The 18,261-nt window shown below is 42.5% G+C and overlaps 1 protein-coding gene across 1 annotated transcript in view; it reads right to left on the minus strand.

Annotated features, from left to right (window-relative positions):
• The window catches only part of ARHGAP32 (Rho GTPase activating protein 32), a 252,968-nt gene that overhangs the window by 20,867 nt on the left and 213,840 nt on the right, over nucleotides 1-18,261 (minus strand). The window contains 2 exon segments of the mRNA XM_056107609.1: nucleotides 52-154; nucleotides 7,657-7,806. Of these exon segments, the coding sequence (XP_055963584.1) occupies nucleotides 52-154; nucleotides 7,657-7,806 (253 nt within the window).

The following is an 18,261-nucleotide window of genomic DNA, read 5'->3' on the forward strand; positions in this document are numbered from 1 at the left end:
ATTTCACTTTAATTACAACAGAAGTGAAGAGGAATGTCACAAAGGTTTTACCGGAGTCTCTGGATATTGGAGGCGACCCCAGAAAGACGATATATCCCATCCACGATGCCATATCTCTCGATGAAAGCCGTGCAGCTTTGAAGCACCTGGGGTACTAGGGAGAATTTCCAAAGACAAAGATTAAGTGGAAAATCTTCTGAGGAAACAAAGTCACACAGACAGACAGACACACACACAGCCTAATTTTCACCAGCCAAATAAAAGTTGTAATTTGAAGTTAAAAGGGGGCAGAAATACATTTACTACAAGAGTGGTGAGGGCAGCTGAACATTTGGTCTACAGAACTGAGCTACGGGGGGTGGTGGGTGGGAGAGGTCCTTGGGCCACTGGGGGAAGGTAACAGGCTCTCTGGTGACATCATGGTGTTAGACTCCCAGATGCATGAAAAGTCTGATTAACAGTATAGTCAATTGGGTACCTCTATAAAAGTGGGAAAGATCAAGAAAGAAAGAAAGAAAGAAAGAAAGAAAGAAAGAAAGAAAGAAAGAAAGAGAGAGAGAGAGAGAGAGGAGGGAGGGAGGGAGAAGTGAAAACATGGTGAGGATGCATTTACTTAATTTTACATCTAAATTCACCTACATAGCTGAAATCCAAGAGACACTGCATGTCCTACATTCAGGGAAGTGAATGAATTTATACACGTGCGGGAGAGTCTGAGGTCTGCCGTGTGGACTCATTTAGACCATGTGAGAGGAACAGTTTAGTCCTAACACAGTAGCAGGTTTTTAAAGCAGTTCAACTGAATTTCAGGCACGGCAAATGGCTATACCAAGCTTAGTGTTTACCCAACCTAAGAATTGCCTTTGAGTTATGCCACTTTAAGAACGTTTTTAATCCTCTTTTTCTCAGCTAATGTTAATTGCACTGTATTCAATAAGTGTGCAAGATACCAACAAAATGAAAAGATCAAAGCAAATTTAAGGTGGGATCTTTTGAATTCCTGCCTACCTTTGCATTAAAATTGACTTAGGAGTATCAGTTTATTAAGAATCAGTAAATATAAGTTTACTGTAAGAAAAGGTAGCAGGTAGGGCATTTGCCTTGCACATGGCCGACCCGGGTTAGATTCCCAGCATCCTATATGGTCCCCTGAGCACTGCCAGGAGTGATTCCTGATTGCAGAGACAGGAGTAACCCCCGAGCACCACTGGGTATGACCCAAAAAGCAAAAAAAAAAAAAAAAAAAGAAAAGAAAAAGAAAAGGTAGTGAGGAAAGCAGGGCACGTGTTCTGTTAGCCTCAGTGCTGCTGCCTCAAAGGGTCAGCTACCCTGGGCCTCATCTCAAGTATATGATGGATATTTTCTATAACCATTAGATCTTCTACGGTTGAGCTTTATGAATTTACAGACTTGCGTAGTTATGCACATTTGATCACGTCAACTAAAATTCCGTAGAAGAAGGGGATACATACAAGAAAGGGAACACATTTGTGTGGCAGAGACAAAACGCACATAAAGATCTTCCGTGGTTTTCGAGGACTGTCTCTGATCTTAGAAACTATCTCTATGTCAAAATAATATGTAAAATATTATTTTAGGCAGAAAGAGCATGGGGTTAAGGTTAGAGCTTCTGTAACCCCTAGTTCAACCCCTGGCTCTACCAGGGATGAATCATGAGGACTGCTAGGTGTGAAAACCCCCAACCCAAAATATTATATATAATACACACACACAGACACTTATGTATATACACAAACATATATATACACATACGTGTGCATATGTATAAAGTCTCCTTATAAGCTGGAGTATTATTTCTGACAAGTGCAGTGCCTTTTATTTCTACTCTACAGATCAGGGGGTTGAATCTTAAAATTGGGGGCTGGAAAATATTTAATCACTACTTCCAAGGAAAATAAACTTCGAGATTGGAAAGCAGAATTTCATGAATGAATTCTGAATTTCAGAAATTCATAATGCTTTCTTTCTTTCTTTCTTTTTTTTTTTTTTTGCTTTTTGGGTCACACCTGGCGATGCACAGGGGTTACTCCTGGCTCTGCACTCAGGAATTAATCCCGGCGGTGTGCTATCACTCCAGCCCCTCATAATGCTTTTTTAATGCACATTCCAAATCGGCATGCTAGGTCACTCAGGTTAGCTTTGGAAGCAAGAACTTTCAAGCACGTGACGTTATTTCTGTGCTGCAGGCATAGCCCAAATGCGGTATTCGAAGGCCGCCATCAATATAAGCGATTGCCTATTAGAAAGAACAGACAACTTTCTTGTGACTAATATCCATGAGATGTTATATTTATATCAGTTGTGCTCTCCCAAGCAAGTAGGCAACTTTTTAAAATATTTTTTGGGGAAATTAGAGGTGTTTCCCTGATAATGTACCCAGGCCTCTATAAGCATACTTCGTGGCAAACGGAGTCATTTCTTTCTCCTTGTTTTTTCCTTTTTCTTTTGGTATCTGGACCACACCTGGTTGTGTTCAGGGTTTACTCCTGGCTTTGTGCTCAGGGATCACACCCAGATAATCTGTGTGCAAGGCAAGCGCCTTACCTACTGTGCAATCTCTGGCCCATAATGTGAGTTATTTATCTTGTGTGGTTTTTTTTTCTTTTTTGGGTCACACCTGGCGATGCACAAGGATTACTCCTGGCGGTGCTCAGGCGACCACATGGGATGCTGGGAATCGAACCCGGGTCGGCCACGTGCAAGGCAAACGCCCTATCCGCTTTGCTATCCCTCCAGTCCCACCTTGTGTTTCTTAAGACTGGTTGGTCCACAAAACAATCACATCAGTGTGGTTAAATTCATAACAAAATTAAAAGGAAAAGCCTAAACTTTCTGTTCGAACAAGAGAGTAGAGACTTTAAAAAAAGGCTTTTTAGCAGAATAAAGAGAGAAATGATCTGATTTCACTTTTCACTGACATCTAAGACAGTAATATGATAGCTGAATCTGTTAGTCAAAAAAATTCCAGTTGAAAAATGTCACATTATTTGACGACATTCCCCTCTCACCTACTGAACAAACCAGCCAAATGCACGTTAAATAACGACCCAATCAAAACATACCATTAGAAACCTCCTCGATAGTTCGTCAAAGTGGTATGACTTTAAGAATTATTCCTACATTCTGCAAGTGATATGTTCAGGTGCACCTTTAATTGATATTTTACCATGGCTAAAAGAAAACTATAAACTATGTGATGATGATTAAGAATTAGTATAGGAGTTTTTCTTGAAAGTGTCTGCTTCATTTCCGTTCTTGCCTACTCTTTCATTCACTGTCTCCATCCCTCCTTCCCTCCTTCTACCACTCACTCATCTATTTTGGGTCAGGCCCCTTCTGTGGGACAGGGGCCATGTGAGCCTCAGTGACTCAGTGGTTGAGCACTGGCTCTGCCAGGGTCAGGCCCTGGGTTTGATCCCCGGCATCAGGAATGAAAAAGGGCAAGTGAGAAATCAACATTGATCTATAGAACCGTGATTTTTTTTTAAATGTGCCTATATAGTACTTTCTTATGAATAAATCAGACTTATTTGTCTCATGTGGAGACTTCCTTAATTAGTGTCAAAATGTTTTCTGTTACCATAGTCCCTTTCTTCTTTTTGAGTCTCTCTTTCTTTTTGTTTCTTCGGTGTCTTTTTGTTCAGTCGCGCTTGGATTAGACATTAATCCAAGGGAGTGTTTTCCAGTCTGTCCGGCCTTACTCAAGAGCTTTCAAGCATCAGTTCAACTTGCAGCTGCACTTCAAATTCTTGGGGAGATCCCAGTATGTCATTTTTTTTCCCGGAAAAATCACTACCGTGGTTAATAACCATAATGTTCACATATGCCCGAGCTGTGATAAAAATCTGTTTAGTGGAAGAGTGAGTTTTCAGGTGCCATTAGTGTTTCTGCTACCCCTGGCAATGGTCAGGGCTTACTCCTGACTCTGCACTCAGGGGTCACTCCTGGCAGGTTTGGGGAACCAGACGGGGTGCCAGGGATTAATATCGGATCTGCAGCATGCAAGGCAAGTGCCCTACCCGCTGTGCTCTCACTCTGGCCTCTGAACAGTTTCTTAGTCTTCTTTTTAAATAGAAAAAAGCAAAACAACTAAGGGAGAGTCATAATAATACTATTTACTTGTAGTATTCTACAATAATTATAATCATTTTACATATCACTGAAGGAATTCCATATTCAAAAGACATATCTACTTACTGTTTACATGACATTTTTCAAATGTTAATGCTTCCTTCAAGTTTTAATAATTTTTTACCACTATAGAGCAATTTTTCAAAACTTGAGTGGTAAGCAATTTTCCTCTCACATAATTGTTTCTATTAAAACATAACATTGGCTACATCCAATAGTATTGCTACATGAAAGAAAAACTACAATATCCTGCTATGACATATCAGATGTTTTCAAAAAGCTCCAAATTTAGAGCTACCTGCAAAATCACTGCTAACTGGAATAGCACTTAGATATCGTAAGTTAGAAAAACAGCCTTGCTATTTTATTTATTTATATTTATTTTTGGTATACAAGTGCTCATGGCTTGTTCCTGGCTCAGTGCTCAGGGATCACTCCTAGTGGGTTCAGAGGAACCATATGAGATGCTGGGTTTTGAACCTGGGTTGGCTACATGCAAGGTGAATGCCCCACCTGCCGTACTATTGCCTCAGCCACCAGCCTTGTTGTTTTAATATTTATCAATGTAAAAGGTAGTTTAGGATCGTCTGATGTTTTGTTTTGGGTCAAACCGGCTATCCTTAGAGAGTGCTTACTCCTGGCTCTGTGCTCAGGGATCACTCCTGGAAGGCTCACGGGATCATATGGGTGTTGGGCTTGAATTGGATTAAGCCACAAACAAGGCAAACGCCTTACCTCACGCACTATCTCCTGGGCCCCAAGATAGTTTAAAGACACATTTTATAGCTAGAAATGATCATCTATTTTGTTGGCTATTTTGAAAATTTTATATCTTTTCCCCATCTCCAAGGGAATTAGACCGTCTCAGAAATCTAAATAAATTCTTATATACCATACCAACAGTATGTCTTCACCTCCAAAGTATCTTCCCAGTCTGTGGTATTTTAAGTTTATCTTCATTATATGGAAGTTACATTTTGGAAATCACTTCTTCCATATATTGTCTAATCCAGGAATATTAGTTTCTTTTTTCAAAAAAAAACTCAAAACAAAATTATTTACTATCAGTATCTTTATGGGTTTAAAACATTCCAATCTTTGGGGCCTGGGGTTTGTTCACCACACACAGTCGGCAGGCAGAGTACTTGCCCTGCAGGCCGAGACCTCAAATCGAAGGCCCAGCAGTGCCCCACAAGCAAAGTGCAAGCCCACAGCAGCACGATCTGTGCTCCCTGACCCCGTAACAGCATGACCCTTGGTGAGGAACCAAAACCAGATGTGCAAACACCACAACCAGAGTGCAAGGACGCTGCAAGTGTGCAACCGCTGGCAAACATGACAACCAAAACAGACGTGTTTGGGGCCGGAGGGACAGTGCAGTGGGGAAGACGCTTGCCTTGCACGCGGCCGACCGACTTCGACTGGCAGCACTCCGTCGGGGTCCCTTGAGCACCGCCAGGAGTGATCCCTGAGCAGAGCCAGGAAGGAGTCCTGAGAATTGCTGGATGTGGCCCCCAAACCAAATCAATACATTAAGAACGGGTGAATCAAACAGAAATAGTGCGTGAACGTTACAGCCAACATCTGTGATCCCCAGTCAGGGCAATCCCAACAATGACATCGAAGAGCAGAGGGAAAAGAAGACAATTTCCATTTATAAAAGTTACTGCTTTCATGGGCTGGAGCGATAGCACAGGGGGTAGGGCGTTTGCCTTGCACACAGCCGACCCGGGTTTAATTCCTCTGCCCCTCTTAGAGAGCCCGCAAGCTACCGAGAGTATCCCGGCCGCACGGCAGAGCCTGCCAAGCTCCCCGTGGTGTATTCAATATGCCAAACACAGTAACAACAAGTCTCACAATGGGGACGTTACTGGGTCCACTCGAGCAAACTGATGAACAATGGGAGGACAGTGACAGTGACAGTGACTGCTTTCTTAAGAATTTTGAGATTCTCAATGCTATAAATTAAGATATTTTCAAAACCATTATTTTACTACCTCAATATATATTTTGCAAGTAACCACTTCCTCCTCATAGCCCGGTTTCAAACCGCACTTTATCATCAAGGATTCTTCTAGAAAATAAAATACTTCTGAAATTTTTTTTCCTTTTTTTTTTTTTCTTGGTATTTGTGGCCACACCTGGTGATGCTCAGGGATTACTCCTGGCTCTGTGCTCAGGTGTTTCTCCTGGCTCTGCATTCAGGGGTCACTCCTTGTGGTGGAGCTCAGGAAACCGTATGGGGTGCCATGGATCAAACCCAGGTCAGCTGCGTTGCAAGCAAGCACCCTACCTTCCGCCCCATCTCTCTGGCTCCCTACTGAACATTCTGAACCGCATCCTTCATGGCTCATTCTCTGAGCCACGAATGAACGGAATTCTAGCTTTCGAATTCTAGCAATAGAATTCCAGCTTTCTTTTCAGGCAGGCACCCCAGGCCGTTCTCAGCGGTCCCTCTCAGAGACCGTCTGCCAACCAGCTGTGATTGTGCGATGGCAGGGTCTGGTGACACAAGTCTGCTCAGGCCACCAGCTTCACCCTGGTGGTTCGTGGGGGCCAGCAGCACTGTACAACCAAGACTACACCCTGCAGTGCTGCTGGTGGTTAAACACACATGTTCAAACATGTGCTGCTAGGGCTCAAACTCAGACCCAGCATGGACCCCTGGCTCCAAGCCATCTCCCTCGCCCCAGGACACTGGAGTTTTGAATTTCATCTCAACATCTGATATGATTAGGTGTCTCCTATCCTATCACGTTTCTATTTTCCCCACTTGCAGAAATAATCCCCAGGGTCCACTTGGTTTTTGAAAACCGAAGGGAAACGCCATCTTCCTAGATCGTAAAAATAATACAAACTAACACAGCAATGGTATATTTGCGCCACTGTCTGCACTCTTTTCTAAGCAGTCCGTGAGCACTTCTGATGCCAAAGAGTGTCCTCCTGACAACTCTCTCTCTCTCTTTTTGTCTTTGCTTTTTATTTTATTTGCTCGAGCGGGCCCAGTAACGTCTCCATTGGAGACTTTGTTGTTACTGTGTTTGGCATATCGAATACGTCACGAGAGTATCTTGCCCGCATGGCAGAGCCTGGCAAGCTCCCCGTGACGTATTCGATATGCCAAACACAGTAACAACGAAGTCTCCAGTGGAGACGTTACTGGGCCCGCTCGAGCAAATCGACGAACAACGGGAGGGCCTTTACCTTTACCTTTTATTTTATTAAAATAGATTATAAATATTGGGCAAACTGCAGTCAATGTATACGTGGATGGATTTCCAAAGACTGTTAGAATAACATTAGCACAACGGCAACAAAGCTGATACCTCTCTTTCTTTTCAGCTTTCTCCAAGCCAAAATGAACTCCTGAAAAAGTCCAAGCCGTGCACCGGAACAGACCGGAAACATAATGTTTGCCTAAACACCTTCCTAAACGTGCACAGAGGAAACAACACACAGAGAGACTGGAAATGGAAGTCAGGAGTTTCTACACCATGTTCCTACCTTCGAACCCAGAATTCAGGAGGTGCTCCCCCAGGTCACAGCCAAATACTCTCTCTTTCAAGATCCCCCGCTGCTTCAGCTTCTGTTTCGTTGGACGAGACTTCATGAAGGTGCGTAGGAAGGTGATGAGCTTGCCGTGCTTCTTAGACACTAGGAAAGAGGACGGAAAGGGAAGATCTTAACTGTGGCCAGCAACTGCACTTGGCTTCGTGGGGGAAGGAGTGGCTGGCGGGGCGGCCCCATTCTCAGCGGGAAGTTTTCGGCTGCGGTTTAGGAAAACACTTGCTTTATAAACAACAACATTAATTTTGCACTTTCTGCTCACCAGCATGTGATCTTACTTAATGAGACTGTGAACAAATTTAAGTATTGAAGTTTCTGGCCTTTAACTCAGCCTGGGAAGCCAGCTTCTGCCTTCCCGACACACACCTGTGGAACCAGGTCGGGGATGTGAGTTTTCACTCTAACACACTGCTTCGGAGACCTTCCCAGTAAGTAAGACTTAGAAGATGCACATGTGTTTCCAATTCTAGACAATTCCTAAGATGTTTTTTCTTGGTGGTTAGACATTTTTCATAAGTAAGTAAGTAAGTAAAGGCCCTCCCGTTGATCATCGATTTGCTCGAGCGGGCCCAGTAACGTCTCCATTGGAGACTTTGTTGTTACTGTGTCTGGCATATCGAATACGCCACGGGGAGCTTGCCAGGCTCTGCCGTGCGGGCGAGATATTCTCGGTAGCTTGCCAGGCTCTCTGAGAGGGGCGGAGGAATCGAACTCGGATCGGCCATGTTGGCCGCGTGCAAGGCAAACGCCCTACCGCTGTGCTATCGCTCCATTTTTCATAGCATTTGTTTTTGTTTTGGGGCCACCAATGGCAATGCTCTGGGGTCACTCCTGGCTCTGCACTCAGTAATTACTCCTGGAGGTGCTCTGGGTATCATATGGGGTGATGGGGATCGAACCCAGGTGCCCTACCTGTTGGACTATCGCTCTGCCCCTTTCATTGCATTTAAAATTCAGCAAAAAAAGAAACAACTCCTTGCTTCTCACTACATGAACAGGACAATCCATTATGCTACAAAACTCACTTGTCAAACTTTCTAATAGGAAGATTTAAAAAAAACATACGCATACTAAAAACATCCCAGATCTTTTACTAGTACCCCTAGGAGACTCAATTTAGTATTTGATTATGGTAGAATACTAAATATATCACCATAAACATCTGTAGAACCAGGAAAGAGAAACCAAATAGTCAGTGAAAGATTTCACTGACCGTCGGATTAGAAAGACACCAATAACAGAATCGAAAGCAAGCATGAGTTCTGAGCAAAAGGAGTTTGCGGAGCAGTGCGATCGACGGGGCAAAATCACTCCGAGGGAGAATGTGCAGTAAACATCATGAGCTCAGAGATTAGTCGCAGGCTGGGAGACTAAGTCCTGTGGCCTCAATCCCCCTTTTCAGTTCACAGCTGATTACTAGGGTCTGACTGGCTCTCGCTATAGGTGCTTGAGTGAATGTGAATTCCTAAAACGCTTGTAATACACGTAGGAATTATGGGTGTTAGAATAACATAAAGCCTAGCCCTCCCTCCTTCCCTCCCTCCTGCCCTCCCTCCCTCTTTCCCTGCCCTCCCTCCGTCATTCCTTCCCCACGTGTGGTGCCCGGGATTTCAGTGGGGGTCAGCTGCATTTCTGCGGGCAAGCACCCTTCCCCGTATCCTGTCTCTCTTTGTACTGTCCCCATTTCCCACAGTGGCCTCATCCTTGCCTGCGAACGACCGGCCCTAAATTTTGTCAGTAACAGAGAGGATCTTCTGGGACTTGAAAGTTTCAGTGCTAGAATCAGGGAAAGTCCTCAGAAAACTGGGACAAGAGGGTAAGAAGGCCGGGCAGCCTGTGCACAGATTACGTGGGAAATGGCAGTTTCCTTATAAATTGCTGAATATTTATTTGCACAGACTCGTTAATTGTACTGATCCCCTGACCCACTGGGGAGCTTTGGGTAAACTCCCTTTCTTACACCTTGTAACTGAAATCCCATTGCATAAACTTCAAGGACATGCTCTCGTATCAGTCACTGGTACATTTACAGCGCACGCGGGAAACTTCAAAGGCAAGCCAGAGAGGTTGTGATGTATTGAAGTAACCGCAATTCTAGGATTTGTATTCTTTCCTACTTGCTAGCAGACTGCATACGGATCTTTGTGAAAGTGCGGCCATTAAACTCTTTCTGCTCACTTTCAAACATTTCCATGTGACTTCAAAATAATTTCAACAAGATTTCTAAGAATTACGAATGAGTCTGGTCTGTATTATTCTGATACATAATCCCATATATATTTGGAATTTAAAATTTTTCTAATATTTCCACCAGGAAACATGACATACCCTGATTTTTCTAGACCTTTTACTTTTATATTGTTCAGTATAAGGCTTTCTAGTATCATCTAGTTTTTTTAAAATATAGTTTTATTTGGAATATATTCTACATCTACACTGCTAGATATTTTGTATTTGCTTCTGTTTTTTGAAATAGAGGTAGAAAATAATACTTCTGCTCAACTTATGGTCTTAGCTGGTTAGGACAGTGGGAAAATTATGTATAGCTCAAATTTGACTTTGTACAAGACTCTAATGGTTTTAGTTAAGCCTTGAGATTTCACAGAATTGTGATCATGGAGACTTTTTTTTATCCCTTTCCTAATAATAATTTCTCGCTTTCGCAACAGATTTTGATAACTGTCAGAGCTTCCAAGTTATAGGTTAGGGGTAGACATTTGCATTTTCAGGTTTGGGGGCCGCCCCTGGCAATGTTCAGTGGCCCAGAAGCTCCTCCTGGTGGTGCTGAGGGGACCAAGCATTTGCTGTGGACCCAAACCCAGGGCTGGCAAAGCACGGGCTACGATTATGGCGTTCAGATTTTGATGTCAATTTTTAGAAAAACCTATTGACTCTGACAACTGTATATGATTTCCATACAAAAGAATTTTAGGTTTTAGATTTCCAAAAATGTCTCAAAAGAGCAGAAACCAAATTCAAGGGCTTAGTCATTCAAGAACAGGTACAAAAGTTCCTAATCACGTACCGTATCCCAGGAACTGTTCTGTACTCTGCCATTACAGTGGGGAAAAAGGAAAAATGAGAAAAGTTCCTTGCTATCACTGAGCCCACCGGAAGGAGAAACACAATGAACAATTAACTAATTGTACTGCTGGTGTTAACCACAATGCGTGTGTTTCTTCGCCACTCGTTTCTTATAGAGGGAGAACCCTATTACTCTCGTCAGCTTTAAATGAAGAAACTCGAGCGCAAACTGTTTTCATTAAAGGCCAAGGTCGCTGAGCAGGACTCAAGATCAGAAGCCTCTCGCGTTCTTAGCTCTCAGCCTCCATGGGACACTGCCTAACCTCAGACAGCAAGGTGACTTCAGAGTCTCGTAACTGCTAGGGAGGACATGATGTGACAGTGACTTGGGAGGCAAGAACCCAGAGTCTAGGGCAGAGGGGGAAGGTCTGTACTGGAGATTCAGGATGGGAAGGCAGGTACGCAGTGCTGGGAAGAAAGAGGCATGCAGGGACTGCAGCCAGCAAGGCCAGGGCCTGGAGGTCCGAGCACAGAGAGTGACCTTGGTGCAATGAGAATACGATCAACAGTTTTCCTGACAAAGGTTACTACGGAACGTGCCCAGCAAAGGTGAACTAAGAGGAAACTGGCTGAATAAAGCGCTGATGTATGGGCATAAAGGAGAACTAATGTTTCACTCAGAACTTCTTTTAACTGAAGAAACACTGTCTTGAAACATTACATAGGTTTCAGGGATACAATATTATACACCCATCAGTACATCATGTTCCTGAAATTCTAGTGTCCTCCTTCGCCACACCAATTTCCTGCCTTCTTCCCACTTTTCTTACTAGTAATTTTTTGAATTGAACTACTAAATGGGTTAGTGGTAAAAATATTTGATGTGGGGGAAAAGAAAAGAATGTCATTAAAGAAATATATGAAAGAGAATAGGGTACTAAAGCATTTTGATTAGGTATTTACTAAGAAAAACAGTGATATGAAATAATCATTGCAAAATTCAATTTTTCATTTTTCTAGTTTCTTGAAAGAAGGGTCTTGCGTCAATTGATATGATTAATCACCAGAATATATTACATTAAAAAATAAAGAGGAAACATATTAATATATCTCGCCCGCACGGCAGAGCCTGGCAAGCCCCCCGTGACGTATTCGATATGCCAGACACAGTAACAACAAGTCTCATGATGGAGACGTTACTGGGCCCGCTTGAGCAAATCGATGAACAACAGGAGGACTGTGACTGTGTGACTGTGATACACATATAGCGATTATTTTATTATATACGCATGTAACTGTATTATATTGTAAAACATATCCATACACCATAGATGTTTGCATTATATTATACATTATAATTCATTATATATAAGCATGGATTATATATAATGCGTATATGTATTTAGCATAAGAAAGATGGGTAAAACACACATCACATATGCACGACTTCACACCAATACATATGCGTATATGTTAAAGGGCCAATTTTTTTTCAAAGAGAAACACCAGAAGGATAAGCTAGAAGGATGAGAAGGATGAGAAGGGAACAGAATTTGGACCCACAGATCTGTGTGGCTCAGTCAGGGGCTTCCCCTTCGCACAAGTTAGGAGAGTCGCTTCTGAGCAGCTGCAGCACAGAATATGGAGAGCTACGTCAGAATTCAACTGGGCTCCTGGGGCTCACTCGGGGCTGAGCCTGGCTCAGGGCAAGAGCACTGGAGGTTGGGGCAAGTGAACACTGGTTAAGGGTCACAGAATGCGTTGATTGGGGAAAGTGAAATGATAATTCTGGAGATAAAATGATCAAAAACCAAAAAAAAAAAAAAAAGACAGGGACTCACAGCTCTACCAGCAATGCTGGGTGTAGTCCCTAAGGCCCAGATCCTAATCATGCAACTATCTGGTCTGTTGGCAGAGTATTGCTGGATGTGGCCCCAGGGCCCCCAGCACTGCTTGGGAACTTCCTTCCCACATCCCCAAGAGGAAAATAAATAAGACAAAAAGAGTACTCAGGCAAAAGTAAGTCATGCCACCTTACACTCAAGTACTTTCTGCAGAGTGACAATGCACGGAGCAAGGTGGTACTAAGGCCTTCCCAATTTCTTAGGCATGACAGATGTGTATCTGTGGTCTTTTCCACCAGCCAGACCCAAGCAGACCAGTCTTTCCAGTAGTTCAAACGCTTTGGTAGTATGACACACAACCTAATTATCTCCCAGCTCAATCTTTATGATACCAATAGACAGTTTATAAGGACACACTGGAACACATCCAGCTCCTGTAACCCACAATGAACCTGGGCAAGGAGAGGCAAGGTCCTGGCTGTCTCGAGTTCCCCGGACGGACGTGGTCTTTTAAACCAGTTTCGCATTCTCTTTATGCCTTACACTAGGAATTTCTGAACCTGGTTCTCAGAGTCTTCTGAGCCGACTTAAGGAAAGTCTGCACGGGGATTAATCTCTCAAGGGAAGATGGACTCTCGATAATGGCCTCGGGCTTATCTGATTTTATATATCAAGTTCTAAGATCTACAATAAATTCGAAAAGGCAAGAGGCCGCGATGAGAGAGGGGAGGGGCGGGGCAGGTTGCACCTGAAGGGAATGAGCTCATGAAACCCGAGGGAGAATAAAGCATGAATAGATTATTTAGCGTGTCCAATAGATTTCCACGATTTTACACAACTTCCTGTCTTCCGCTCAGAGCTTTGAAACACAGATTAGATTACCACTTGGTGAAACTGAACAGAGGGCAAGAGAAACGCAGGCAAATGGACGGAGAGATAATTCCGACTATCTGGACCTCTTCAAATTCTAAGCCCCGGGAACAGGCTCGGACACATTTTCTATTAACGTGAAGACATCTGAGGCTTCACCTGAAGTTCCGTCCACCTGCTTCTAGTCACAGCATAGCAATACACTTACTCGCGTCAAAAAGTGTGGAGAGAAGACTGGTTAATGTTTTAAAAATTCTGTCCTTCCAGAGACAATATAAATAAAAAGATGGTTTTGAAAAAAAGAAAAAGTATTTGGAACCAAAGCCTACTACATCCTACTTACGTGTTAAGGTGATTACTAGCCAAGAGACTTTCTCAGCCTCTCGATTAAAGGGAGTCTTAAAGGGCCGGCTCTACTCTGGCGGAGCCTCAATCCCTTTGTGGGGTGCTGCTGTGAGGGGACCTGGGGTGGTGGATCTGGCTGTGTGGCACACCAGGTGGGGTGGGGGCAGCAGCCTGCGGCGAGAGCCCTGCAGAGGCCCAAGTGCAGCACGCAGATGTGGCACGCCTTGTCCTGGGGGGGGGGGGGGGAGTGGCTGGGGAGCTGCAGGGATCACACTCAGGGCCTTGCGCTTGGTTGGCCATGGAGCCAGTCCTGGGGCCGAGTGACTGGTTTCAGGCCTGACTAATGAAACCATGACTGGAAGAAGCCGAGGCTGACGGATGCTCACGGTTACTAGAGTGAAGGAAGTGAGAGAGCACTGGAGTCCTGCAGGGACTTTAAAAATACTCAGCACTCAGATTACACAGAATAACACGATGAAGAACCATGTTCATATATATATATATATAATTTTTTCCCCTTTGTTTTTGTTTTTGGGTCTCACCAAGTGGTGCTCAGGGCTTACTCCTGGCTCTCTGCTCAGGGATCACTCTTGGCTGTGCTTGGGGGACCATAAGAGGAACCGGGGATCATACCTGGGTCGACCACAAGCAAGCCAAGAGCTTTCCCAGCTGTACTATCCTTTTTACATTTTTTTTCTTTTCAGTTGAAATGGAACTTTTCCATGTGTTTAGACTGGGATAGACATACAGCCATGCTACGGTCTCTCCTAGGTATAACCATTTATTTGATCACCTTTTATTGAATAATTCTTTCCCTACTGACTTGTAAAATTCAATCTTACATGAAATGATGTGTCGAGAGAGGCCACTTGCTGAGGAGGCTCAAGAAACGAAACCACTTTCCAGGAACTGAAATCTATGTTATGACAATTTCCTTTTTCATAGTCTATAAAAGAGCATTAACATAAACAATTTATGATGAATAATGATACAAAGGGATACTTGAGGTCACACGAAAAAACGTATAAGTAGTTGCGGTGGTGTGGGATTTCAGGAGGGGTCTTACCCAAAAATCAAATTTCAATGAAGAACTTTTTAATTAGTGATGAACTTTTTATTTAGTGGAATAAAGACATTTCAAAGGGATTGTCAGGGACCCCCACTTTTAATCTTTCTCAACCTTCTCAACTATATCTTATGCTACATCTGCTCTTTCCCCAGCTCTAGCCAGTATAGTATTTCACAGTTCTACAAGGGCTATCTAAAGAAAAAATAGAAAATAAATCCTAAACTATATATCTGACCAAAAAAATCACCGTCACTGTCACTGTCCTCCCGTTGATCATCGATTTGCTCGAGCGGGTCCAGTAACATCTCCATTGGAGACTTTGTTGTTACTGTGTCTGGCACATCGAATACGTCACTGGTAGCTTGCCAGGCTTCGCTGTGCGGGTGAGATACTCTCGGTAGCTTGCCGGGTTCTCTGAGAGGGGCAAAGGAATAGAACCTGGGTCGGCCGAGTGCAAGGCAAATGCCTTACGTGCTGTGCTATCGCTCCAAAAAATAATGAAAGAATATCTAGAAACTGAGCAACATCACAGTAGTAGTTGTACAGATTTTATCTGCCGAATGCTTCCTACGTGCCCGTGTTATGCCTGCTGGCCACTTCAATTCGTGTTGGTATCATACTCGGAAAGACTGCAGCTCCAAACAGAAGCCAGTATCTGATTGCGCGGATTTTCTCCTCAAAAGTGATAACCGAAGAACAGGCATACTACACAAAATCTAATTAATCTGCCATTATGTTCTATGTAATTTGTGCGTATGTGTGTGTATATGTGATTTTGGGGGGAAATAAACCAAGGACCTCACACATGTGAAGCATGGGCTACTGAGGAGCTACATCCCCAGTCCCCGCAATGACCTTTAAATGCAAATTAGTTATAAGATCGAGGACACTTTGTATCTTTCTCCTCTCCTGTGTGACTAGCTGAAAATCCCAAAAAACCAATACTTCAATATTTCTTTCATCTATCAGTTACTAACCTTCAATACATAAACAGGAGTTTTCGTATGTGATGAAAATAGTTAACAAGCACGAACTGTTACCGGTTCTATTTAAATATTTACACATGCACACTTGAGCCGAAAGACCTTTTGTAAGGTTTTACAGCTTTCCAATAATGAAACAACTGGATGAAGTTATCTCTATAAGCAATAAAAGGCATAAGCAATGAAGATGTATGGGACCAAGAATATCAAGAAATAGTCCCATTTTGAAATACCAGAAACTTGCCGTAAAGTTTAAGACAGGATAATTAACCAGTTTAGGGCTCGAGTTTAACAAAGAGGAAGAAATGAATTTAACCAGTCGACTTATAAACTCCAGATTTCTGTCAAAGGACTCGAAGCATCATGACAAACTCTCAAGAAAGTAGAAAGTTAGAAAAACACTGAACGCTGTAAAATCCGTAGAAAGCATTTTTAAGAAAATTTGTCAAGAGGGAAAACAACATCTCATTTAAAAATAAATTAGAGAACTATGTCAAACAGAAAAAGCCCAAAACAAAAACAACCAAATGAAACTTTTGAAATCATCTTTAAAAACTCTGGCCTAAATATTTATGATAGATTATCATCAAATGTTTATTTTAGGTACAGTACATTAGGCTTAATGCTTCTAAAATTAATTCCAAATTATTTTCATTTTCTTCACAAACTGACAATAGTAACTAGAGTGCTTACTAAATAATGTTATAACAATCTCTAGAATTTGGTGTGTCTATCTTTAATGGTTGGACACATTCACAGCTGTAAAGCTCATTTTGTATCAAGCCATTTAATACACTATTGCTTGCTTCTGATAATGTTTCCAAGTTCTCAGTAATAATACAACGGACATTTATCGTACTACTTTTACTATAAAATGCCATACGTTCAATGACTATTTTTATAAAGATTAATTTTTGAACTAGGTTTCGGGAATTCCCTACAGTAGAAGGAAATAAAGCAAATATTACATACAGGTTCCAAACTTCTGTAAACGACCAGGTTGTTACTCAAAATGCAAAATCCTCTTTGTCTCTCGAGGAACCAGAGATTGTTTCTAACTGCCTGTCTCCCTTTTAAACTCCCCCCCCCCAACATTTTCAAGGCGTAAAGGCAGAAATAGAGCAACCTGAACCTTGAATTAACTTCATTCTTCTTTCTGTCCCAAAATACACTTGGACAAAACAACAACAACAACAGCAACAAACTTTTAGATAGACTGAGTAAGACTGAGGATTAAGTACCCTGAATTGTGGGATTGTACAGAATCATCAACATGTCTTGAAGAGTTTTGGAGGTCAGAGGGAACAAACACCATTCCGGAATGTCTGAGTGTAACAGCTGCGAGAGAAACACTGCAGGCCTGTTTGCAAGCCACAAAGAGCCCAACTGCCGGCAGCCCAGGATGAGCCTTGGAATGCGGATCACCAAAGGTCTTGGTATCTGTGCATTCCACGTCAGCGGGAGAAAACCCGGCATTCAAGACGTGTCATGTACATGCAATGCCCAATTAAAAATAGCACTGACAGCAATGGCTCTCGTATGAAAAACTGGAAAGTTACTACCAGTTTCCTGAGTCCAAGAGGGTCATTTGCTTAGGAGAAAAGGCATTTCAAAAAGTATCACTCCCTGGAATGCAAACAGATGACACCAAGGGACCCAGAAAATAAACGTTATCATTTTTAGGAAACAATCCCTCTGACAGAGATAAAGAACAAGCCATTTGCAAAAGAGAATTCAGAAAACAGGCCACAGAGCACTTCTTCAGGGTATCTAGCACAACTTGGGTGTGAGGGCAGGCCTGTGGTGCACTGAATTATTTTGGCATTAGAATAAAAACGTCTTTTTTTTTTTTTCAGGATTCAGAAAGAAATCCAAACAGCATCATGCTATATTCTTCCTGGAGAAGTAGAGTACGTGAACAGTAATAACACAGAAAGGACTCGATATGTTACATCCTTAAAAAAAAATCATAATTCTCTGGGGAAAATGCTCATTGGGTGAAGATATGACATTCTTAATCCCAAGATCAATAAATTCCAGTTGTAATGATCAAAGAAGGCTTCATGTTAGTTAATTTAATTTTTTTCGGGGGGAGGGATATAAACGAACTGGTTTTTCCCTTCTAAATTTGTTGTATCTACATTTTATTTGAAGACTTTAGTTACTAATGGAAACAACCTATGTGGTTTTTTGTCCCGCAATTCTGTGCCCCAAACACAAAGCTTCCCTTTTTGTGTGTGTGTTTTTAAACTTGGTAAATTTACCACCTCAGTTATTACATAAAAAAGAAGATGACTAAGTTCATTTCTAAATATGGAACAAGAAGATTTGCATTTTCACAGGCGAGGGAGAGGGACCCTCGAGGTGGCTATAAATTCCTGACACCAAGGGCTTCTGACGCCGCCAG

The sequence above is a fragment of the Sorex fumeus genome, unplaced genomic scaffold (assembly GCF_029834395.1).
Source record: "Sorex fumeus unplaced genomic scaffold, SorFum_2.1 ptg000169l, whole genome shotgun sequence".
NCBI lineage: Eukaryota > Metazoa > Chordata > Mammalia > Eulipotyphla > Soricidae > Sorex > Sorex fumeus.